The sequence below is a fragment of the Ascaphus truei genome, chromosome 10, assembly GCF_040206685.1.
Source record: "Ascaphus truei isolate aAscTru1 chromosome 10, aAscTru1.hap1, whole genome shotgun sequence".
Taxonomy (NCBI): Eukaryota; Metazoa; Chordata; class Amphibia; order Anura; family Ascaphidae; genus Ascaphus; species Ascaphus truei.
In genome coordinates this window covers 36,422,016-36,447,615 of record NC_134492.1, presented here as the reverse complement: position 1 = coordinate 36,447,615, position 25,600 = coordinate 36,422,016, and the positions used below count along the sequence as shown (strand labels likewise).

The window sequence follows — 25,600 nt, the reverse complement described above, 5'->3', positions numbered from 1 at the left end:
GGCGCCAAGAGTGGAGTTTTTAGGAGCCTGGTTGCTTTTAACACCCCTGTATTTATGTTACGATGACAAACATCCAGGTGAGGACTGAAACGTTGATACACTTTATTTAATACATGTAAAAAATTTCAAGATCACATGAGTGCCAACAGGCTACTTTCTTTGTATCTACCTCACAAGAGCACCTGGGCAAGTATACTAATGACGTGAGAGCTTCCAGCAACAGACTTACAATATTTCTCGATTCTAAGACGCACTTTTTTTCACATAACATTTCTGAAATCGGGATACGTCTCACAATCGATGTCAAAAGAAACTTGCCAGCTGCCTGTAAGAGGAGTTAGTTACGACGTAGTTGTCATTGCCTGCGCATGTGCTAACTTAGCCGTGTGTAGAAGGTATCCGTTTGTCACCTCAGTCGAGTTGCCGAATTTGCATTGGTAAATTTGATCCCTAATTGTCAATTAAAATGTCTTCAAAAAGACTTCACAATTATGCAGCATTGAAATGAAAATTCATTGTGTACGCTGAAGAGCACGGAAATAGAGCTGCGGGAGGTAAATTTACTATAAGTGAAGTAAATGTTAGTTGCTGGAGGAATGACCGCACTGCCATATTTTCTTATAAAGTAACAACCAAGTGCTTTACAGGACCTAAGAAAGGAAGATACCCACACTTAGATAAAACTGTGTTTCGTTTTGTCATTGAGACAGGTGCAAAGGGATTGCCTGTCACACACCAGGTAATGCAATTAAAGGCAGAAGAAATTGCCAAATCTCTCGTAATGGATCATAGAATTTTCAAAGCTAGGAGAGGTTGGTCTGACCGATTCATGCTCTTTGAAGGACTATCACTCAGGCACCGAACATCTGTCAAAAGCTTCCAGCTGACTTTCAAGACAAGCTGCTTAACTTCCAGCGAACGTAATTCAATTAAGAAAAAAACGATGAGTTTAAGCAAATAGGAAATGCAGACGAAACCCTGGTATTCTTCGATATGCCTCAGAATAATACTGTCAATCCTAAAAGTGCTAAAGAGGTCAAGATCACGAGCATGGGTTATGCAAAGCAGCGTGTCACCGTGATGCTATGCATAACTGCTGATGGCTGAAAGTTGCCGCCTTATATCATTTTAAACAGCAAAACGATACCTAAGAATGAGATCTTTCCCAATTATGTAATTGTGCCTGCACAAAAAATGGATGGAGGACGGATGAGCTGATGGAAACTGGGTAGAAATTAATCTGCAATACAAGTCCAGGAGCTCTACATAACACCTAACACAAACGGTGTGTTAGGTATGTTAGTTCTTGATGTGTTTCATGGACATTTATCTGAACAGCTAAAGAATAAGCTTGCCAGAAAGTGTTGTGACTTGGTTGTTATTCCTGGTGGCATGACAAGCCAACTTCAATCCCTTGATATTTCAGTGAACAAACCATTTAAAGAACATATAAGGAAAGAATATGATGCGTGGTTGCTATCTGAAAACTGTCCTTTGACACCTTCTGGTAAGATTAGGAGGGCATCTGCATCAAAACTTGCAGAATGGGTGTCAGTCGCTTGGAAAAAAATAATTGAAACAATAGTAAAGAACTCATTTAATAAATGCTGCATCACAAATGCACTTCATGGTACAGAGGATGATCTTTTGTAGGAAAACAATGACCTCAACGACTCAAAGTGATTCAGAAGAATCTTTAGACTCAAACTTTGAATGTGATACTGAAGAAGTTGTATAGATAAATGTATGCTGGCCAGTAAAAAAAAAGTCTGTACATTTAATGTAGTGTTTCTTTTCCCCCCGAAAAGCTGTTATTAAATCAATGGTGCGTCTTACAATCGATGAAATACGATATATATATATATCTCTCGTGATCAAGTTACCGGCACTGGACAAATGTATGTATAATAAAGTATTCTGATTGTTCCATCCGACAATAGACTATTTAGTGTTGGATGGAACAATAAAAATACTTTACTGTACTGGCCATTGTGTGGGGAGTAAAGTGCGATAGCTGTGTAGTTAAGGTTTGTAAGCAAACCCTTCAGAAGTCTGTACATTTCTACGTTAAGGTCCCCCCCCTCTCCCCCCACTGCTTTGCTGGGACTTCACATATGACAGCACAAATGACATGATCCCACCACATCAGAGAATGTGGAATGCAGCCCCAAAGAACCAGGCTTCAATCCATTTCTCCCCCAGCCCACTCCTCAAACATCAGGCTTTTCTGGATCCTTCTTCCTCACCTCTCCAACCATCACAACTCTTTGATCCCTGTCTCCTCCAGAAACATGAGGCATCTCCAATTCTTTTCTCTCTGTCGCCCCCCAAGCATATGGCTTCTCTGATCCCTTTCTCATCTCACCCTAGAAACATTAGGCTTATCAGGTGGCTTTCTCCACCCACCAACCAGAAGCATAAGGCTTGTCCAATCCCTTTCTCTTCCTTACATCAGGCTTCTCTGTTCTCTTTCTCACTCTGCCCCGCAGATGCATCAGGCTTCTCTGTTCTCTTTCTCACTCTGCCCCGCAGATGCATCAGGCTTCTCTGTTCTCTTTCTCACTCTGCCCTGCAGATGCATCAGGCTTCTCTGTTCTCTTTCTCACTTTGCCCCGCAGATGCATCAGGCGTCTGTGACCTCTTTGTTCCCCTTCCCCAAGTAATTGTTCATAGTTATCTTGCAATGACTTGTAAAATTGTATCAAACAGATACAACCGATTGTGCTCACAATGCGTTTGGGTCACAAAAATCCAAAGGCAGAATACAGGATTAATGAAACTATAATGTCAACTACTATAGAGGAAAGGGACCTGGGAGTACTTATTTCAGCACACTTAAAAGTAGGCGAGCAATGTAACAAAGCTATGCGGGAAAGCTAGCAGTATGTTAGGGTGAGGTATTAAAGGAGCAATCCAAGCAGGTTTTTTTCTTTTTTTAATATAGGAGCCGAGCCCCATTAATTTAAGCTCCGGGGCCCCCTGCTTTCAGAGATACTTACCTCCGAAGGGTGTGTCGGTATAAAAAAATATATATATTTAAAAACGGCTTTGATTGCCTCATTAACATCAGAAAGAGGGGAGGTGATGCCACTTTATAGATCATTCGTGAGGCCTGACCTAGAATGCTGTGTTCAATTCCGGAGTCCATATCCCCCGAATGAAGTAAATAAATTGACCAGGTTAACATGCAAATGCATAGGCCTATAGTGCGCGTGCGCGTGCACATGCACTACAGGGAGAGCGGCGCTTCGCAATACAAACAAGTTTGTATTTCAAGTGCGACGCCGAGTCATGGAGGAATGCGGAAGCTAGCGTGTTCTACTATGGACGTGGCCATAGCATACAACAATGCTTCCCTTGCAGCCAGGGATTTTGGGTAATGACATTAAAATGAGCACTCACAGTGTGTCACATTTTGCTTCTTGTCCATTCTAAGTATGGAAACTTAAACCAGCAGGAGGGGATATAATGTTCAAAATATAATCCACAATAGGCTTGGGTAAAAAAAGTGTTAACAAAATTGAAGAATGTATTGTGATAATAATTTTTAAAAAAAGATAAATAATCTGTTCAGTGGAACATAATACAACATGAATGGTTTTAATTTAAAAAGATTTTTCATAATGGATCTTAAAAATAGGTAATTTGGAAGGTGTGTAGTGTTAAGTGTGTTTTTAAAAACATTTTCTATTTATAAAAAAAATATTTAAAAAAAAAAAAACCTTATTTCCTGCTGAGCATCAGAGATGAGTCGGGGAAAGGATTAGGAAGAAGGGTCTAAATACGGAATTAATAGATTCTCTGGGTAAAGAGGGGTTCCATTAACCTTGGAGCAGTGGTGCGCAAACTGGGGGCACGCAAGATTATGTAGGGGGGCACGGGCTGCGTGCGGGGACACCTGGGGGCAGGCAGAGCTGTGCACGGGCGGCCAGAAGCTCTGTGCGGCTGCTTCCAGTTCCCAGCTCTGTCTGCCTGCCGAGGGGGCGGGGCCTTGCTGCGGGGCCTTCCCTGCACACAGACAAGCCCTCCTCCTCCTGTCTGTTAGCTGCCCGTTTTCAGCAGCACATAGGGGGACCGGAGCAGGTTTAGTTACTCCCTCCCCCCACCAGGCGTGTGTGTGTGTGTGTGTGTGTGTGTGTGTGTATATGTATGTAAATGTGTGTGTGCATATGTAGAAATGTGTGTATATGTAGAAATGTGTGTGTGTATATATATGTGTGTGTGTATGTATGTATGTATATGTGTGTATATATATATATATAGGAAAAGAAGAGGAGAGAGCGCACGCCCATAGCGTAAAATTGTAATTTAATGAGGGGAAGGGGAGGAGGGGGGATAAAAATGCACTTACAAAAGTACAGTTAAAATAAGCATTGCGTGATTATAATCACCACCATCCGGTTAATACTGCATAATCTTGGGGCAATCCCGGTCTCAAAGCAGAATGGATCGATGTCCCAGCAGGTATCCAGGGCCAGTGGATGTGTGATGCTGTATAAGAGTCCTGGAAAGTGGCTCCGTGTTCTCAAGCCTCTGTAGCACTAGCGCATGGATCGGTCCACTCCAGCGCTTAGTGATGACGTAATGTCAATGCGTCCAACGTGATGACGCTCCCTGACGCGTTTCGTCACTCACGGGTAACTTACCGTGAGCCACTTTCCAGGGCTCTTATACAGCATCACACATCCACTGGCCCTGGATACCTGCTGGGACATCGATCCATTCTGCTTTGAGACCGGGATTGCCCCAAGATTATGCAGTATTAACCGGATGGTGGTGATTATAATCACGCAATGCTTATTTTAACTGTACTTTTGTAAGTGCATTTTTATCCCCCCTCCTCCCCTTCCCCTCATTAAATTACAATTTTACGCTATGGGCGTGCGCTCTCTCCTCTTCTTTTCCTTTAGATTTTCTTTGGACGTGGTTTGTCCATATTGAGAGCAGCCGGAGACCCTCTGCACCAGCACCTATTTTCGATTGGAACACTATCTGAGGACTGTTTTTTCACTTTTTTCTTTGCTTTTCTATGTTGTCATTTATATTCACAATATTATTTGTCAGTGTGTAGTAATCCTTTATATTGTTTATAGGTTCAGGATTATTTGTGCTATAATATTATTTATGGGAATCACATTTATTATTATTTAATACTGTTTAGTTATAATATCATTGATATATTAGCACGGATTATTGATTATTTTATTATTATTTTATTAATCTATTCAGAGGCGCTGCTTTCTTTTTCTGTTTGTCATATATATATATATATATATATATATATATATATATATATGTGTGTGTTTGTGTGTTTGTGTATATATATATGGACTGGTGTGTGATGTGCCTGTTGGTTGTCTCTGTGTGTGTTGTAATTGAGTGTGTGTGTGGGTGTTGTGATTGAGTGTTGTGTGTGTTGGTGGTGATTATGTGAGTGTTGGTTGTGACTGTGTGTGTGTAGTGATTGAGTGTGTGCTGTGTTGGTTGTGATTTGAGTGGGTGTTGTGTGTGTGTGTGTGTGCTGTGCCTGTTGGTTGTCTGTCTGTCTGTGTTGTGATTGAGTGTGTGTGTTGTGTGGGTGTTGTGATTGAATGCAGCGTTGCACAAACTGAGGGGGTGGGGACGCCCCGGGCGCAAGATTATTTAGGCGGGGCACGTGCAGCAAAACATGGTTGCGCAGGCGAAAAAGATGTGCGCGGGCGGCCAAACAGAATAGTGCAGGTGGGATATAGTTAGCTCTTCATAGGTTATACAGACAGGGGGTCGTTGTTGCAGTTGAGCTATGGAGGGTCCCCCGGGTTCCAATTCTGTAGATAAAAATAGAGGTTAAGAAGGGTAGAGCTGCATGCCAGCTGCTATCCATGAAACATTAATGACTTCCACATCTGACTGATGGCGCTATCACTATAATCAAAAATGTAGATATCAACTTATCGAGATATTACTATCATGTCAGTAAACTGTGCAACTGTAATCCATAATATGGCAAGATCACCTAAAATACTGTATGTGATCATCATTGTGAAGTTTTCAATATATTAAATTGATCTATTTGCCTATCTGTGCTTTCTTTTTATTAATAGCACTGCTGTGAAAGCAGGACTTTGTTGTCTTTGAATTCGTAGACAAAACACAGAAGATAATTAACTATTGCAGACCTACTGATGTGGGGAAGTACTCTGAGATGGCTGTATGTTTTCACAATGGGCCTGTGGAAACATGGGGTTTAACCACTAGAAAGGAATCTTAATGCACACAACAGCATCTATAATTATACACTGCAGCTATTGTGGCATGGTATAGCAAGAAAATTAACACTAAATAAGCATTGGTGCCTTTTACTTCTAACAGTGATTGTAAACTACAAAGTCCAGGTCTAGCCAAATGTTTAAAACAAAAAAATATAGAAAAAGAAAGTAGTCCAAATACATTAACATAGTTTGTTTTATATTAGCATTTAGGTTACATGCATTGTTGCTTGGATTACTACGTTAGTCCTTACTAAAAGCACAGATGAAGTGATTTTGGTTATCTGGGTCATTAACCAAATTTAATTCAGGATTGTAGGTCTTCCTGATGTTAGATCAAAGGTAAAACCCATATGAAATCGCAATGGAAATGTCTGTGTAGGATGAAACACCCCTCAGCAGTTGCCTCAGCTGTGAGAAAACACTTTTGATACCTTACATTTTATTGGATACTGTAGAATCAATAGTACGATTTCTAAAAACTTTTTCAGTTAGGAAAGCTTTCTAGTTGCTGCATGTCTTTAAATTTGCTAAAAAAGCAAACATTTGTTGCTGCTGAAGCAAATATTCACTGACATTTTAACTTCAAATCGTTCAAAAATAGCAAATATGTCACATTCTTAATTTGTATATCATTTGCCATTTGTCTAAAAAACCTCTAAATTTGATTTTAATGCAGCAATCTCCCCATAAGCCTATATGAGTTTAATTCATAATATACTGTTAGCATCTTACCCCTGTGCATTTCCTGCTCTTAAAACAAACACAATATACAGTATATTAAAAATTATGATTTTGATTTTCTTAATCGCAAACTTTTGAGGTTACCATGGTAACCTTTAGACTGGACTGGGCTCTGGGAAACGCTCAATTTTAACCTCCCAGACACTTAAAGCTGCAGTTCAGTCTTTTTTTTTTTTTTTATTTATTTTTTTACTTCAATAGTTTTATGTGTGCAATCTCTAATTACCTAAAGAACTGTATAGCTGCAGGTCAATTTGTTCTCCATGTATTGATAGGTCGAAATTTGGTGACATAATTAGTGAAGGGATCTGTTTATATTCTGCTTGTCTGTCAGTGGAAGCTCATGAATATTCATGAGCAATCCTGCACTGACATGTGCTAGAGGGAGGGCAGGACTGACAAAGGGGTGTGCCAGGGCTTGTGACAGGACATGAAGGGGCAGTGCCTTAGCAAATGGCTGTTAAAATAGAATACAAGAAAATTGGTCCTTAAAAGTTGTTTTTTTAAAAACAGAAAATGCTAAAAGTATTTTTTCTTACTACAGAACTGATTTATTAAAAAAACACACATGCAGGATATTGACTGAACTGCAGCTTTAATATATCAAACGCTTATATCTGCCAAATGGAGCATCACATTTAAAAAAAATAAAAACAGCATTAAAACTGAACAAGGACTGCTGCTTTATGTTTCATACGGTTGATATTTTTTCCTTTGAAAGGAAAAGGGTCTAAGGCCTCGGACATGGTCAGCGCTTATGCGCTGAGCCGTGCTACTGCTCGGCACTGAGCCCCTGCTAAAGCCGCGCACTCGTCAGCACGCTTGGGGAAGCGTGTGTCTGACGGAGTTTTGAAATTTCCAATGAGGGCGAACCAGCTCCGTGACGTCACTGGCCCGCTCCCTGATGGCGCGCTGTGTAAGGCCAGGGAAAGCACCGCTTTCCCTGAGCCTCAGCGCGCCTCAGCACTGTTAAAGGCACTATGTCCCAGGCCTAAGGCTGAGTTCCCGCTGGCGCTGAGCTCGCTTGACGCTTGGGGTGCTTACCTTCTTCTATGTTGTTCAGCACATCCCCTCTCCCACTGTGCTCGCGCGCTGATGCGCGTGCACACACGCTCTCCCAAGCGTTCTGCTTGGGGAGACAAGGGAGAGATACTTTCCTGCTGAGAGCAGGATCACATGATCCTGCTCTGACAAATGGGAAGAGAGATGGGGCGTGTTCTACTCTGCTGTCACACACACTGACACTGAATTCAGCAGCACTGAATTCAGCAGAGAGAAGTGGAAAGGGGGGGGCAAACGGACAGAGAGGGGGGCAAACGGACAGAGGGGGGCCAACCGTCAGAGGGGGGGGCAAACGAACAGAGCGGGGCAAACAGACGGGGGGCAAACGGAGTGCTGCTGTGGTGGGGGGGCAAAAGGACTGGTGTGGTGGGGGGAGAAGGGAGAGGGGGGGGAGAAGGGAGAGAGCAATGGGGGGGAGAGAGAGAGCAATGGGGGGAGAGAGAGCGCGATGGGGGAGATATATATATATATACAGTGTTCGACAAACCTATACATTTGCACGCCCCGGGCGAGTGGATTTAACATCGTGGCGAGCTCCTATTGGCCCAAGCAGCACACGTGTGGTACTAGGTGGCGAGTAGATTTTTTTGCTCGGCGAGTAGATTTTTTGGTGATTTGTCGACCACCTTATATATAGAGAGAGAGAGAGAGAGATATATACACAGAAACACAGACAGCCTCTATACAGCCAATGACACCCCCCCTCCCATAATAGCCACGCCCCCCCCCCCCCCTCCTGCTCTAAAAATGTTGCAGGACAGCGATCGCTCATGCTTGGAGAGCTGATGACATCACCGCTCTCCAAGCATGAGCGAGCTCAGCGGCAGCGGGGCCGCAGCCTAAGGCCTGGGACATAGTAAACACTTTTGTGCTGCTGCTCGCTGTTGCTTGCTGCCGCTCGCTCTACCAGGAGCTTTTTGCTGTCCTGGTAGAGGAGACAGCAAGCGCGCTTGGGAGGCGGGTATCACTGTGTGTGTGTCACTTGGTAGCTGTCAGTGCGTGTGTGTGTGTGTCACTTTGAAGTGGTCTGTGTGTTTGTGTGTCACTGGGAAACCTGTGTGTGTATATATGTGTGTGTGTGTGTGTATATTATATAATATTTAAAAAAAAAAGACATGTTGTGAGAATAAATTATTAACATTGTGCAACGTTGACACACACATACACATATACATACACACACACATACACACACACACATAAACAGACACAGACATACACACACACACACACACACACACACACATACACATACAGACACAGACATACACAGACACACACACACACACACACACACACATACACATACAGACACAGACATACACAGACACACACAGACACACAGACACAGACACAGACACACACCTCTGTGCTGGCTCTGTGCTGTGCTGGTGGCTGAGCTCTGCTATCCACCGACACAGTAGGAAAAAAAAAAGGCTGCAGCCCCATTGGATGGGAGCGGTCACGTGACCGCTCCTCCGCTCCCCCAAGCGGCAAAATTTCAAACCTGCCTGTCCCTTCATATTTTCTCAGCCTCCGCACGCATCAGCAAGCATGCGGAGGGAGAAACTATAGCCGCGCTGATTACAGATGCAGGGGCTTTGTGCATCTGTTCAGCGCGGCTCAGCCCGCCTCAGCGACGCTGATTTTACTATGTCCTAGGCCTAAGAATGAACCCATTGAGTGAGTGACCCCTCCAGCAAAGCGCATGACTGCAGCGGACCTTAGCCGGAAACAGAAGAGAGAGTCCTCATCAATTTCCCTTCACTGCAGATCGCGTCCTGCATTGAAACGCAGGATGTGATGTAACTTGGAAAAAAAACCACACCTACGTCATGGGGCGCCTTGAGTAGCAGACCCCATGACGTAGTGAATACGAATTGGGACATCGAAAATGGTTAAAGTTGTAGTTCGACATGATCAAAGTTACTTAATGACATTCATGTTAATTGTGTTAACTCTTGGTGAACAGTGCCTTTAAAAAAATCAAAGAAGCATAAGTATTTGAAAATAATAATACAAAAAAATTACTTTTCTGTAAATACCTGCTTAGACAATCCAAGCAGCTTAAAAAAACAAAAATGTAGTTTAATATATGCAGAATTTGATTATCTTTATTGAAAATTAATTACCTAAGATGCTGATCGATTGGTTCTCCTCTTATCGATTAGCAAAATCCTGTTTCCCAGGGTTCAGTAAATTGCTGCGGTTCAGTTTCAAATAATTCGTTCAGTCAGTGTAACTCAGCAGCTACAATGTATTCTTATATTACTAAGGTAACATTATATGTTATTACAGTTTACAGATCAAACTGCTGGGAATATTGACAACAAATGATCACAAACAGGAAAGTGTTACAAAGATCTTGCACTGCTGGGGAGGTGGGCTAAAACCTGCTATAGAAATCAAAAGATGCTCAGTGTATTACAACTCCTCATTAAAAATGGCATTGTGTTGAATTTTAAAATAAAAATAGGTAGTACAGGCAGTCCTCGTTTTACGACGCTTCGCTTTACGACGAATGGCTTATCCGACGCTGTCCAATGCATCCCTATGGCCGGTTTTACGACGCCGAAATGGCTTATCCGACGCTCTTACGACGCTTTGCAAAGTTGCAACATTATGTCAATCAGAAAGCTGCAGTCAGGGAAATCGTCCAGATCAGTCTGTGTGAGGGTTTAGTGGGGTATTTATGCCTTTAAACATGTCTAACAGTTTTATTATACAGTTCTGGATTCAATAAATAGAATCTTTACATCATAATGTATGTGTGTGCAGCATAATCTTATTGTTTGAGTAAAATATTCTGTGTATTTTAGCATTAAAAATGCCTTCAGGAACGGAACGTTTCATTTAAACAGTGTTCCTATGGGAAAACGGGTTTCGCTTTACGACGCTTCGCTATCCGACGCCATTTTGAGTAACGCATTGCGTCGGATAACCGAGGACTGCCTGTACGTATTATTTAATACTACAGAGCTGATGTAGGATATTGCTTGGATTGCTCCTCTTTTTTTCAACTATTATTTAAAACACTTGCATTTATCATTTTGTTTATGGGACAGATATCACTTACAGTATATTTGATTCTCAAATGGGGTCATTGTATATAGTCTGATGTGACTTCAGTGAGGATTTTTGGTAGAAAATTGCTCAAATTGCTGTGTTAGACTATATGGAACGAGGCCCAATTCTTTTTACACTTTGAGGTATGTTTGCCAATGAAAGCATCTAGATTCCTGGAAATAACTTAACAATTGAAAATGTATCTTTCTTATAGAGTTGACAACTTAGTTGCTAGTTTTAGAAAATGTATTGCTTGTTCAGTGTTTTAACATATTACATTTGTTTACAGGTCACCGGCAAACCTCGTCAGAATGCCTCTGCTCATTTAAAAGCCACTGTGTGCATTGCCGAACCCCTTTCGTCCAATATTGCAAACATTCCAAGAAAACTGATTGATGAGGTTTTTGAAGAACTTGATAATTGCGTGCCTTTGCTGGAGGTCTTTCCCATTGTGGGCCAGGATGATGTGATATGTGAAATTGCACACACATTGGAAGTTGTGAGGTAGGATATATATTTACTTACTTTACATGGCACAACTCTCATCTTACTAGAGGAGAAACATCCGAAAAATGTTTTCAAAGAGCAATAAAAATAGCCAATGATTCAAAAGTGATTTTTTTTAAATGTGGACTTACACACCTGTTCCTGTGCTATAATTACAAGATGTGGTAGCCGCTGACTGCTTACAGCAAAGTAATAAAATACTGTGCTATAACTTACCATAATATGTGTCTTGTTTAAGACATGTAATTAATGTTTCAACATCAAAAGTCATTCTTTCTAATTTTCCTTCTAATTTACAAAAGGTAATAACCAGAAATTTGTTTATATGACATGATGGACATTCCGTACTAATAGAAGGTTTGCCTATGGATTCTGCCATGTACAGACAAAACACACATTGTGGCTTATTGAGGATTTCGATAAAAAGCTTAATTTATTCAAAATTTGTTAACGAATGAAAACAAATAATTTTAATATGGAGACCTGATACACTTCTCGATCGCCATCTGTATTTTAATATAAACTGCACTACGACTGTAGCTTTTATAGTTTATCTAAAAACATTTATTTTTAAAATCTCACTTCATTTTTCTTAATTTTAGTCACAACATGACAATTATTATTATTTTTTTAATTTTCCAGGTTTTTTTATGATTACCTTTGGAGAGACTGGGATGATGAAGAAATTTGTGAGAATTATACTGCTCTAATAGAAGAGAGGATAAAACTGTAAGTTGCTTGTAAGATATTTCTCTTGTTTATACAATAAAGAAATGGTTTTAATGTATATTTGCTCTTACTTTTTTTCTATTCTAGATATTATGACATTCAAGATGGAACAATCCCGGGTCCTATTGGGCAGCGTTTTAAGAGAACCCTAGAGAAGTACAGGAACAAACGTCTAGAATTAATTGAGTACCAAAGTAATATAAAGGAAGATCCCTCGGTGGCAGAGGCTGTTGAGTGCTGGAACAAATACTATGAAGTCCTGATGTTGTGTGGGCTTTTGAAAATTTGGGAAGATCTGCGTCTTAGGTAAGATTAATAATGTCTTTTTGAACTGTAATTATACCATAATACCAACATAGTTTGTATGTTCTTTCTATGACATTCATTGAATATGTAGTTGCCGACTCTTTTCTATCAAATTGTTTACTGCACATCAAGACAGTTTTATCTGTTTTTGGTTTTCTCTTGTAACATTGTAATTAATGTATTACAATACAAACATTTGAATTGACAATATTTGATTTATATTTTAAATTGTGCATTTTACTACAGCTAGAGACTGCATAAATCAAAAGCTTTTCAGAACAGATATGTTTTGTTTAGAATGTGGGTAATACACTATCTGTAAGATCTTGTTGAGCCAGGTCATACATTTTATCACATGGCAAATACCTTAAAGATTATGGATTACATATTAGCAAGGGTCTTTTTCTCCAAGATGCTCAATTTTGTCGTACATCCAACAATATAGTTCAAAGTTATAGTAACCGTATTGGTCCTGGAGAAAAGCACATTAGAAGTAGGTGGTGATACTTTTTAACCTTCCAACATTAGATTTTTTTTATAGATTAAATTATAGTGCACAGAGGTTTCTTTTTAAATTGGTTTTGAAAGCTTTGCACACTATAATTTAATCTATGAAGAACTTTAATGTTGGTTTGCTTAAAAGTATCACAACATCCTACATTGAATCATAATTCCCACCAAATCCAAGAAATTATTATTTTTTCTATTAAAGATACAATTTTAAAATGAACCCTGCCTACATTTTTTAATAAATGCTTTCTATGTTTCTTTAATACATTAGCTTGGCTTACAATACATTAAGCAAACAAGCAGTGGTTATCTGTATATGTGTCAGAATGCAGAATATTCTTGAAATTGCTGAACACATACATTTTTGTGTTATAAATATAACATACATTTTAGGTGAATCACTCTAGACTTATTGCTCTTCTAAATAGAATTGCTTATCTTGCCTAATATATGTGTTTACAGAGTTTAACCATTGCGGTTATTCATCTGAAGCATTAAGGAATTGGGGCTGTTGTATTGTACAGGCATACCCCGCTTTAAGGACACTCACTTTAAGTACACTCGCGAGTAAGTACATATCGCCCAATAGGCAAACGGCAGCTCACGCATGCGCCTGTCATCACGTCCTGAACAGCAATACCGGCTCCCTACCTGTACCGAAGCTGTGCGCAAGCAGGGAGACTATAGAGCCTGTTACACATGTGTTATTTACATCAGTTATGCACGTATATAACGATTGCAGTACGGTACATGCATCGATAAGTGGGGAAAGTAGTGCTTCCCTTTAAGTACATTTTCGCTTTACATACATGCTCCGGTCCCATTGCGTACGTTAATGCGGGGTATGCCTGTATGTCTTTATTTATATAGACCATTAATGTACATAGCGCTTCACAGTAGGAATACACGTGGTAATCAAATAAATAATAGATAATATAAATAACAGGTCATCGGAATAAGTGCATCAGACATAAAAATAACATTAAGGAAAAGGAGTCCCTGCTCCGAGGAGCTTACAATCTAATTGGTAGGTAGGGAGAACGTACAGAGACAGTAGGAGGGAATTCAGGTAAGTGCGTCTGCAGGGGGCCAAGCTTTATGTATCATGTGTCCAGTATAATCCACAGTGCTATTCATATGCTTTAAGCAAGTGTGTCATAAGGTGGGTCTTAAAGATGGATAGAGAGGGTGCTAGTCGGGTATTGAGGGGAAGGGCATTCCAGAGGTGCGAAGCAGTCAGTGAGAAAGGTTTAAGGCGGGAGAGGGCTTTAGATACAAAGGGGGTAGAAAGAAGACATCCTTGACAGGAACGCAAGAGTCGGGATGGTGCATAACTAGAAATTAGAGCTGAGATGTAAGGAGGAGCAAAAGAGTGTAAAGCTTCAAAAGTGAGGAGGAGAATTGAGTGCAAGATGCGGGATTTGATCGGAAGCCAGGAGAGGGATTTCAGGAGGGGAGACGCGGAGGCCGATTTAGGAAAGAGTAGAGTGATTCTGGCAGCAGCGTTTAGGATAGATTGTAGGGGAGATAGGTGAGAGGCAGGAAGGCCGGACATCAGGAGGTTACAGTAATCAAGACGGGAGAGAATGAGGGCCTGAGTCAGCGTTTTAGCAGTCGAGCAACAGAGAAACGGGCGTATCTTAGTGATATTGCGGAGGAAAAAGCGACAGGTTTTAGAAACGTTCTGAATGTGAGAGGAGAATGTGAGAAATGCGTCGAGTGTGACCCCTAAGCAGCGTGCTTGGGCTACTGGGTGAATGATGGTACTTCCAACAGTAATGTGGAAGGAGGGAATAGGGCCAGGTTTGGAAGGAAGTATGAGGAGCTCTGTTTTTGCCATGTTGAGTTTGAGGCGGCGGAGGGCCATCCAGGATGATATAGCAGAGAGACATTCAGAAACTTTGGTTTGTACAGCAGGTATAACTGTTGCATGTTTGAAGGAGGATGGGAAGGTACCAGAGTAGAGGGAGGAGTTAACAATGTGTGTGAGAGTAGGGATTATTGTAGGACCAATAGGTTTTTGGAGATGGGAGGGAATTGGATCCAGAGAGCAAGTGATAGAGGGGGAAGAGGAGATCAACAGTGACACATCCTCCTCTGAGACAGTGGAAAAAGAATCAAGGAAGGCAGGAGGAGAGTTAGGAAGAGGTGTAGGATGGGAGGAAGAAACAGGGGATGTTCTGACGTATGGATTCCACCTTTTCTTTAAAATAGCCAGCAAAGTCCTGGGCGGAGATGGAGGAAGAAGAGGCATCTGAGGGTGGTTTGTGTAGAGAGCATCAAAGACAGAGAAGAGCCGGTGTGGGTTAGACTTGTGCGTGTTGATTAGAGAAGAAAAGTAGGCTTGTTTAGCTTGCGAGAGGGCAGAGGTGAAACAGGATAGCATAAATTTGTAGTGAAGAAAGTCTGCGAGAGTATGAGATTTCCTCCAGAGGCGTTCAGAGGAACTTTTATGTTTCTTTGAAATGTGTAAATATTTCCGTCATCCATATAAGCAAAGAAGGGTGGGTAGCCGTGTTGGTCTTTTCTTCTTGAAGGACCCTGAGAGGTTGAAAGCGTATAACATATCAGCTACTTGTTGGTCCCATTAATGGTTTCTTACCACCTACTCTCTCTCCCTCCTTTGTTACTACATGTCATCCATATAGTAATATCCAGCTATAATGATAGTTTGTTTAAATAGTAAAATAAACAGAATTTTATTATCAATTAATTTTTTTAGGATTTTTTTAAAGGTAAATTATAATCTGATTTTATTCTTACTACACTAGTGGCCCGCATTATAGAAACTTCAAGAAAAATAGGTTTTTCATGTTTTATGCTGGTTATTTCATCCATGTAATTTTAAAATAATATCAATTATACATAAAAAGGAATTGTATACCGATTCTAATGATTGAATAGTTTTTCTAATACAGCTAATATTTTCTGAAATGTGAGGAGAAATGTTGAGTAAAACAAACGCAGTTCTATGCAATTTGTAGAAAGGATTCACAGAATCTAAATTCCGACCAATCAGAAATGTTGTTGGTCTAGCCAATAGCATTGCAGATGTCTCGGACTGCAATTGTACATTACAGAAACACTAAAATGAAACATTTATGGCAATTTTGAATAGGATACAGTGCAGTAGTCACATTTGTTGTTAATCTGGTATATTAGTTACTTACAAATTGCTCCTATTACAAGAAAAGATTGGATACCAAGGAAAGGTACTCAAGTGGTGATTTAAAGACAGTGTGAATACACATATGAAGAAATTGCTAGAATGGTGGTGGAGCAACGAAATGTGGAGTTTACAAGCTTGTTGAAAATGTTGAAGAGCACAAGACAGTATTTATATAACAAGAAACAGGAAGAAAAAAGGGCACAACTCCATAGGAGGATAAAGTGACTGTTCCTAGAAAATAGGAGATCATTGGCTGAAGTCAACAGGAGCAACACAATGCACAACTTCAGGGTTACACTTGCCATAATCAAGGTTTACAGGGGGAATCCTTGCTCACCAGGGGCTGTACGATAAGCTTACCCAGGATGTATTCCACACTCTGCGGGTTTCTGGTACCTGGATACCATAGGGGATGCTAGCTGCGTCCAAGCAAGATTAAAGTTCTTACTCGTCTACACAATCGAGCCTCGTTTTGGGTGTCTCCGGCAAAAACATTGGAGTAACACCAACTAGCTGAATCCAACAAAGTCTCTGGAACTGGAAATCGACAGGTTTACAGTTTCCATCCAAGTGCATGGAAGACAGGATTCCGACCAATCAGAGCGTGGATGCTATCTGCCTGCCAATCACAAAGTGACGGCAGGTCAGTGATGGACCAATCCGGCCCGTGGATGGGGACAGTGCTTCGACGATAGCTCACAGAGGTGGATTTAAGGGGTTTGGGAAATTTGAATCGAACAATGGGAATCGTGCCGACCGGGCTAAGACCCAGCAATGGTCTCCAGGGTTGGCCTGATAAATCCCACAGAGATAGGTACCTCAAAGTTGGGATAAACATTGGCTCCGCTTTTGAAATCCATATTCCCCAGACCTGAGTATACATCCCTCCCCACTCATACAAGCACTTCACCCAACCAACATTTAGATAAGACCCAGATTCCTTTGTGTACTGGCTGGCTAAGTGAATTACCGACCCAGCACACAAAGGAGACATACAATTACATTGCATCTCATATTTCACATTGGGGGGAATAAACTGTTACAGAACACACAGTTATATTTAAGTGAGCCATTTTGGCCATAATTAGATGGTCTTTTTGCCAAGCTTAAACTTTAATATGATGGTTGCCCCTACTGTCACAATCATCACACAACATCCAAGCTTTTCTTCTGGTACAACATTGAGTGATAGAACAGTTAGTCGTTGACTATTTAACTGTGACTTAAAAGGAAGGATTCCACGAAAGATGCTCTATCTGAAGCCGTGACAACAAAAATATTTAGTTCTCTGGGTCAAGGAGCATCTCAATTGGACAACACAAGACTTGGGAAATTTCATATGGAGTGATGAAGCAAAAATATACCTTTTTGGATGTGATTGCGCTATATACGACGAAGAAGTGGAGTAGACTTTCTCCCAGTGTGCACTACAGCTACAATAAAGCATCCAGTGAGCGTTATGCTCTGGAGCTGCATGGCAAATCATAGTGTTGGGCCGATACATGTTATTGTTGGGACACTGACAGCCACATAATAAATTGATTCCATCTTGGATCTCAAATTTCTTCCTTCAGTTAGTGATCTACTTTCTGGTAATAATTACACTGAATATTTTTTCTAGCCATACAGCTAAATTAATACGTAAATGGTTTTTGGAAAATAAAGTTTGGGTACTTGATTGGCCAGGAAATCTTATTTTATGTGTTTAAGCCTATTAAATCCAAATTTTGTTCAACAGCGTTAATTTGTGCAAATTACATAGTATAATTTTAGCATAAAACTTTGAAAAAGTAGTTTTTTCTATATGTTTCCACAATTTTAGCCACTGCTGTACTGTGCCAAAGATAAAGCTTGTAGTAGAAATGGTAGCGTTTCATTCTGCTTATACTTGCAGGATGTCCTTTCCTTTTTGATAGTAGTTATTATTTATTTATAAAATGTTTTACCTGGAAGTAACAGTGGCAATACATTACATTTACAGACATTTCATGGACAGTTAGAGATAATATATGATTATAGGCATTTGTAACAGTTACAAACAAGGTTAAAATTGTGTAAGAAGAGGTAGGATAGCCCTGTACTGTGCTGTGTTAGCAGACTTTACCCAACCCAGTAACCAAGCAGCTGTATTAGGCACTCTTTCTAGTTACCTCTGTGCAGGTCTGTCATGGGTGTCCTGACCTCACCCATAAATCAATATATTGAAGAAGTTTCTGTTACAATATAAGGCCGGGTCCCAGTGGTCACGGCAGCGTGCACGCTAACCAGATACACACCTCTTTTCAAGCAGGCCCCAGTGCTTTCTGTTGTGGGCACTCACAAAGCGCAACGGCGCGTCAGCCAGCAGGGAAGACAAGAATTTTGTATTCCCGTGCGGCGATGTGATCACTTGGTGTCCAGGAGCCAATGGCAGGGGAGATAGTTTGGACCAATACGAGCGCAGGTAGTGTGGAATAATGGCTGCACCCCAATCATGGCCTCGCCTCCCCCATTTTGGCCAAGCCCCCGCGCCTCCCATTGCTGCCTCGAGACCGCAGATCGCGGCTTTTAGCTGTGCACAGGACGCCAGGCGCTCATGCAGCCGTCAACACTTGGGCCATAGCTTTAATCAACTCCTGTTGCCATCAGCAACTACTCTTCCCCCTCCCCTGGGGTCTTGCTTATCTCAATTCTCTTCCTCTTTCCTGTTTTTGCCTGATGGGCAGTGCTGCAGCTTGTATCTTCAACTCTGCAATCTGTGGATTTGTCTTACACCCCTGCTCTCCTAATGATAGCATTGGTTTTTTACCACACCTTATTTTGTGCATTTTGGAACGATTTCCCATCATTACTGTTTGTGTTCCCATAATAAATATAATCAGAAATTCAGAGAAGACTCAATTTTTGCATGAAAGAAGGGGATGAGTTTACCTGCCTATCAAAGCTTACCAAGCTATTTTTTTTCTAAATGAAAAGGGGATCACAAAAAAAAGCAAATAGCGCAATAACGTATGGACACGTCAAATTCTGAACCTTGCAGTATCTTTGTGAAGTGTCTACTCACAGTTTATAAAATAAGAGTGGACATATCTCAAATTAGAATTCTTCCTTGATGTAGGTTCAGCTGGATATGGAGAATAATAAGTACAATCTTTATCTCATTTAAAAACAGTAAACAGGATAGAAGTCGAATCTCCTGAATCAAGGACCCGCTCCAACCTCACCACCTCCGTGGTTGTCAGCGTCTCGTACACTGGTTCCGTCTGTCACTTCTGGTAGCGGTCGTCCGGGAACAGGGAACGCATCTCTTATGATCTCCTTTGCTTAAAGCAGCAGTCCTTTGTAACTAACCCCACACTTTTCTACAGCATGAGAAAGTGGGGTCCTCGGGGCTATATTCACTGTGATGATGTGCAAAATAAAGCATAAAATAAAACAAGATACAAAAGGCGATAATTTCCTCACTATCCATACATACATTGTTACGATGCGAGAAAGACAAAGCGGTATATTTTCAAACTCAGAATTTACCGATCTGCACGCTCTGACACGGAAAGCCGTATTGAAGTCAACAGGGCTTTCCGTGTCAGATTGCTCGAACCGGCAAACTCTGAGCTCCCCAATGTTTTTCAGCAGGGGTTTCCTGGACATCCCTAATGGGTTCCCTGCAATTTTCAGGCCATTTAAAAATTCTACCAAATTCAACACAATTTTTTCAATTCATCTGATCTCAGATGCAATTAGAGAGAGTTGGGGTTCCTTACAATGCATCTGATCTTAGGCACACTATTAGAGAGGGTTCCGGTTCCTTACAACGCATCTGATCTCAGACGCACTATTAGAGAGGGTTGGGGGTTCCTCAGAATTTCACAATATAATTATTGGGTTCCTTAACCAAAAAAACAGGTTGAAAAACACTGGTATATCCCATGATATCGCCTTCTTAGATGCAAAACATACAATATATTCACAATCTCCAAGGATTTAGTTGATTAGGGTGGTAATTGCAAATATTCAGAGGACCTCACTGAAAGTATGAGAGATGGATACAATTTGCAATATATTACTTTAGAAAACGTCTATAATTTTTCTCATCATTTAACCGTTTGGCCTGTAATGTATCTAACTTGACAATCAAAAAAGAGTTCTCTATGTAACAATACATTCAATCTATCTCCTCTTTCTGGTAAATTAACCTGTTCTATAATTTGCATCGATAACTAAAATATATGTTAGGTTTTCCAAATTAAAAGTGTTTTCCAACCGGTGTTTCCTCCTTTGTATTATTTGGATCATGCATGTTACTCATTAATCCTTGTTTTAATTGCATGAGATGTTTGTACCACATAAAGTCCACATGAGCATTTAAGTAAATAGACAACCGCTTTGGTGTCACATGTTAAGACACCCTTCATTGGAATTCTATTCACTTTTTGATGGACGGGTCACTGAAACTCTAGGAATACTACTATTGCAATTGTTGCAATGAAGGCAAGGGAATGTACCTGATCGTTTAGTAAAAAGTGTCTCATTTTGGGTTTTGTATTTTTAATATCCACTCTCATCGAGACCTATATTCCCCTCTCTTTTGTAAGGGAACAAGGGTGTTTCCCTGAAGAGTTTGCAATATGTTTAGTCCCTTTGTATTATTTGATGAAGGAGAAGGGAGAAAAAACGGAGCATTACATCCAGTGCTGGCAAATCAGCAAATAACGACAAGGGTGCGTTCCCATAATAAAAGTTAAAGCTAATTTAATGGATCAAAAATAACACAAAAAATGTTGATGCCAGGGAGTTGGAGTTTTTGTTTCGTCCTTACCCTATTATCCCAATCTTTCACCATCTCACAAAGATCCACAAGACATTGGTCTCCCCACCTGGGAGGCCAATTGTCTCTAGTATTGGATCTTTGGGAGATGGTGTTTCAAGATATGTTGATCATTTTTTACAGATTATGGTACAGTCACTACCTTCATATATTAAGGATAGTGGAGATATTCTGGTCCAACTTAACTCCGTCAGATGGGAAAACAATTTTATTTGGCTGACTCTTGATGTTACATCATTATATACTGTTATAGTACACGAGCAGGGGTTGGCAGCTGTCAGGTTTTATTTACAACATTCTGATCTTTCACCGGCACAGAGCACATTTATTTTAAATGCAATTCAATTTCTGTTAACACATAATTATTTTATGTTTGATGGGGATTTTTATTTCCAAACACGTGGTACCGCAATGGGCACCAGTTTTGCCCCGTCATATGCCAACCTATTCTTGGGTTGGTGGGAGTCGGTCCACGTGTTTGGAGATAAAAATCCTTATAGACACTTTATCACTTTTTATAGGCGGTATATTGATGACCTTATTTTTATTTGAAATGGGGATGAGCACTCACTTTTTGAAGTGAAACTTCTTTAGTGGCACCTCTGATGGGATAAAACTGGATAGATGGGGGGCGAAATGTGAAACGGAAGTGACGCCACGTAATGGACGCCGCTCCGCTCACACGTCCGCCGGCGCCGCTCCTAATCGCCGCCTCACCCTCACACACCCCACACCCGGTTGCTCACATATGCGGCGGCGATAGCCGGCGCTCCTAACTGCCGCTGCCATGCCACGCGCCACGCATGCGCAGAAGCGGCTGTGCTGTTCCCCGCCCGCTGCCATGCCACGCATGCGCAGAAGAGGCTGGCAGCGGCGCCGTTCCCCGCCCGCTGCCATGCCGCGCGCCACGCATGCGCAGAAGCGGCTGGCAGCAGCGCCGTTCCCCGCCCGCTGCCATGCCGCGCGCCACGCATGCGCAGAAGCGGCTGGCAGCGGCGCCATTCCCCGCCTGCTGCCATGCCAATGGACAGGAGGAGGGATGCTGGCGCCGGCGGCGGCGCCGCTCTTAACAGCCTGGGAATGGGGGGGTTTGAGCGCGCCGCCGGGGGGTGGGGAAGGGGGAGCTTGAGCGCGCCGCTGGGTTGTGGGGAAGGGGGGAGCTTGAGCGCGCCGCCGGGGGGTGGGGAGGGGGATCTGCTCAGAAGACTCAGACTGAGCCCCCCGGGTCCGCAGCTCTGCCGGGGGTGGGGGGAGTCAGGAGAGAGGGGGCAGGACACAGACAGAGAGACATACGGTGTGTACACACAGAGAGATACACACACTGACATACACACATTGACTGACACATACACACACTGATTGACACACACACACACTGACTGACACACGCACACACTGACGCACGCACACACACTGACGCACGCACACACACTGACGCACGCACACACACACTGACGCACGCACACACACTCTGACGCACGCACACACACACTGACGCACGCACGCACACCCCAGTGATGTACCGAACATCGCCCCTGAATGATGTGCCTATTCCTTCCCCCCCCTGTGAGCTCCCCCACCCGCTCAACATTCATGATGCTGGTACTTCTGCCAATAAACACATACACACACACACTGACGCATGCACACTTTGACGCACGCACTTTGACCCACGCGCACGCACACTGACTGTCACACACACGCACGCACACTGACTGACACACATACTCACTGACTGACACACATACACACACTGACTAACACACATACACACACTGACTAACACACATACACACACTGACTGACACACATACACACACTGACTGACACACATACACACACTGACCGACACAGAGAGACATTCACACAACACAGAGAGAGAGAGAGACATACACTGACACACACACACACACATTGACTGACACACATGCACACACTGACTGACACACATACACACACTGACCGACACACATACACACACTGACCGTACAGATACATACACTGACCGGCACAGATACATACACTGACTGACACACACACAAACAAACACACATACATACTCTTTGACTGACACACATACATACTCACTGACTGACACATACACTGACTGACACATGTGTGCCGAGCACGCCCGTTATAAGTCAATTTCTGTGACAAAAGTCAAAGAAGTTTCACTTACTATGCGCGTGCACAGCACACACAGCTTTTTTTTTATTCACTGAATATCTTAATAATAATGACTTTAATTTACAATTTACCACAAATTATGATTTTCATCACATTCACTATTTAGATTTATTACTATCTATTGATATGCACAAAAATATTATTACCACGGTTTATCGCAAAACAAATTCACGTAACACATTTTTGCGTGCTGACAGCTGCCACCCTAGATCTCTAATCAAAGGAACACCGAAAGGTCAACTTATTAGATTGAAAAGAATATGTACAAACGATGATGATTTTCTCATACAATCCAAGGATCTGATGGAGCGTTTTGAGGCCAGGGGGTACTCAAGAAAAGATCTTAATAGAGCTTTTACTGAAGTTCATGAGATGGACATAACTGTTCTTTTGGGTAGAACTCAAAAGAAATCTGATATGCACTTTCAGTCCCCATTCTTTATTATTCAACATAATAATCAAGCTAACCAAATAAGGAATATAGTTAAGAAACACTGGGGAGTGTTAGCAGCGAATCTAGTTCTACGTTCTATTTATGAAGAAGGGCCTACATTGGTTTTTAGAAAGGCTATGACTATTCCTAATCATGTTTCTACTAGTTTGTTCTCCACAACAAAAACTCCCTTAAAGAATTTACCCAAAGGAAGTTATATTTGCTCAAAATGCAAAGTATGTAAATATGTGATACGATATCGTGTGACCGAATATCAGAGGCAGCACTCCACGAGGTAGTCAAAAGATTTTGTATTGAGTGAGACATAAAAACCAACGTTTCGGTCCTCCACATGGGACCTTTCTCAAGGTGATGTACAAACAGAGTGCAATAGAACACATATAAGTACCTTACCAAACCATGACAAACAGGTGCACCACATTATTAAATGCAAATGATTAACTTACATGCTCAATGCAGGATCCACCCATTGTAGCCAGACCAGCAGGTGTTAACTAAACCTCTAAAGTGTTCCTGACACGTAGAACGCGCTCCCTGCACATGTGACAGTAAGGGAAAGCTATCTATGTGTTCATAGACTTCCGTTGCGTGATGCAGATAGAGTACTGGGTGCCTGTAGCCCAACCAGCCTCTCTGCGCATGCGCGAGCCGTCCGCTAGTGTAGGGAGAAGGTACATAATAAAAACAAGCAGTGGAGCCATTGCGCATGCGCGAACCGCCAGGTAATAAATAAATAATAATCGTAGCGGTTCACAGTACCATCAAACCCACTCTGCCTCACTTAAAGCATGAATGAACATCATACTGTTATGAAACTAATGTCAGAGCACATGGCAAGTTATTCAAATAGAGGTTGAAATCCAAAGATTCCTGCGGTGCACAGCCAAGTAGAGTAGCGGACCAGCAAGGTGTAGGTTAAAAATATATTTTATTAGTACAACATGGTACAGGGGACACACACTCTGACGCGTTTCGGACTGGTATAGTCCTTAGTCATAGCTCTATAGCTCTATGACTAAGGACTATACCAGTCCGAAACGCGTCAGAGTGTGTGTCCCCTGTACCATGTTGTACTAATAAAATATATTTTTAACCTACACCTTGCTGGTCCGCTACTCTACTTGGCTGTACACCGCAGGAATCTTTGGATTTCAACCTCTATTTGAATATTGAGCGTGCTGCACGCAGCAAAGGAACCAGCCTTCCGTGAGTATTATTTTTCCTTCACATGGAGACGTGATGACCTGGAACAGTGCTGCAGCATAAGGGTTTGGTATGGCGGACTCCTACACAACAATGGTATGTTAACCCTTTATTTACTATGACACATGGACTATTGCCATTACATTAAGTGTCTTTGCTGCACTCAAATCGCACTGGGTCAAAATACTCTATCTCTTGGCTGATATAGTTTCCTGTTACCATGATATGTGGACTTATATCTGTTATTGACTAACAGTTCAGAATTGGATTGAGCACTGTTTTTGGGACTAATACCACAAACCACCGACCACATGGCAAGTTAAGCAGATAGTTTGTTTAAGAAGACTGCTTTGCCAAATGGCAAAATAAAGGTGTATACACATACTAGATGGTATGAAGCTGTCAGCATCAGCTGATAATAACATGAGCACGTCAATACAAGCATTAAAGCATGAATAAATGTGGCACCAGACAATAATACCAGAATAAAGTGCAAATTAGTGATACCCAACAAATGTGAACATATAAAAACTGAGATGCTGGCTGAATAAGAATGTATAAAAATGCACCAATTATTATTAAATGACTAAACCCATGAAGAAAGGTTT

The 25,600-nt window shown here is 41.6% G+C and overlaps 1 protein-coding gene across 1 annotated transcript in view; it reads left to right on the top strand.

Moving 5' to 3' along the window:
- Positions 1–25,600, top strand: part of SHCBP1L (SHC binding and spindle associated 1 like) — a 50,004-nt gene that overhangs the window by 3,692 nt on the left and 20,712 nt on the right. Inside the window, exons 3-5 of the mRNA XM_075616571.1 lie at positions 11,410–11,624; positions 12,270–12,356; positions 12,444–12,662. Coding sequence (XP_075472686.1) covers positions 11,410–11,624; positions 12,270–12,356; positions 12,444–12,662 — 521 coding nt within the window. The remainder of the gene's footprint in view (positions 1–11,409; positions 11,625–12,269; positions 12,357–12,443; positions 12,663–25,600) is intronic.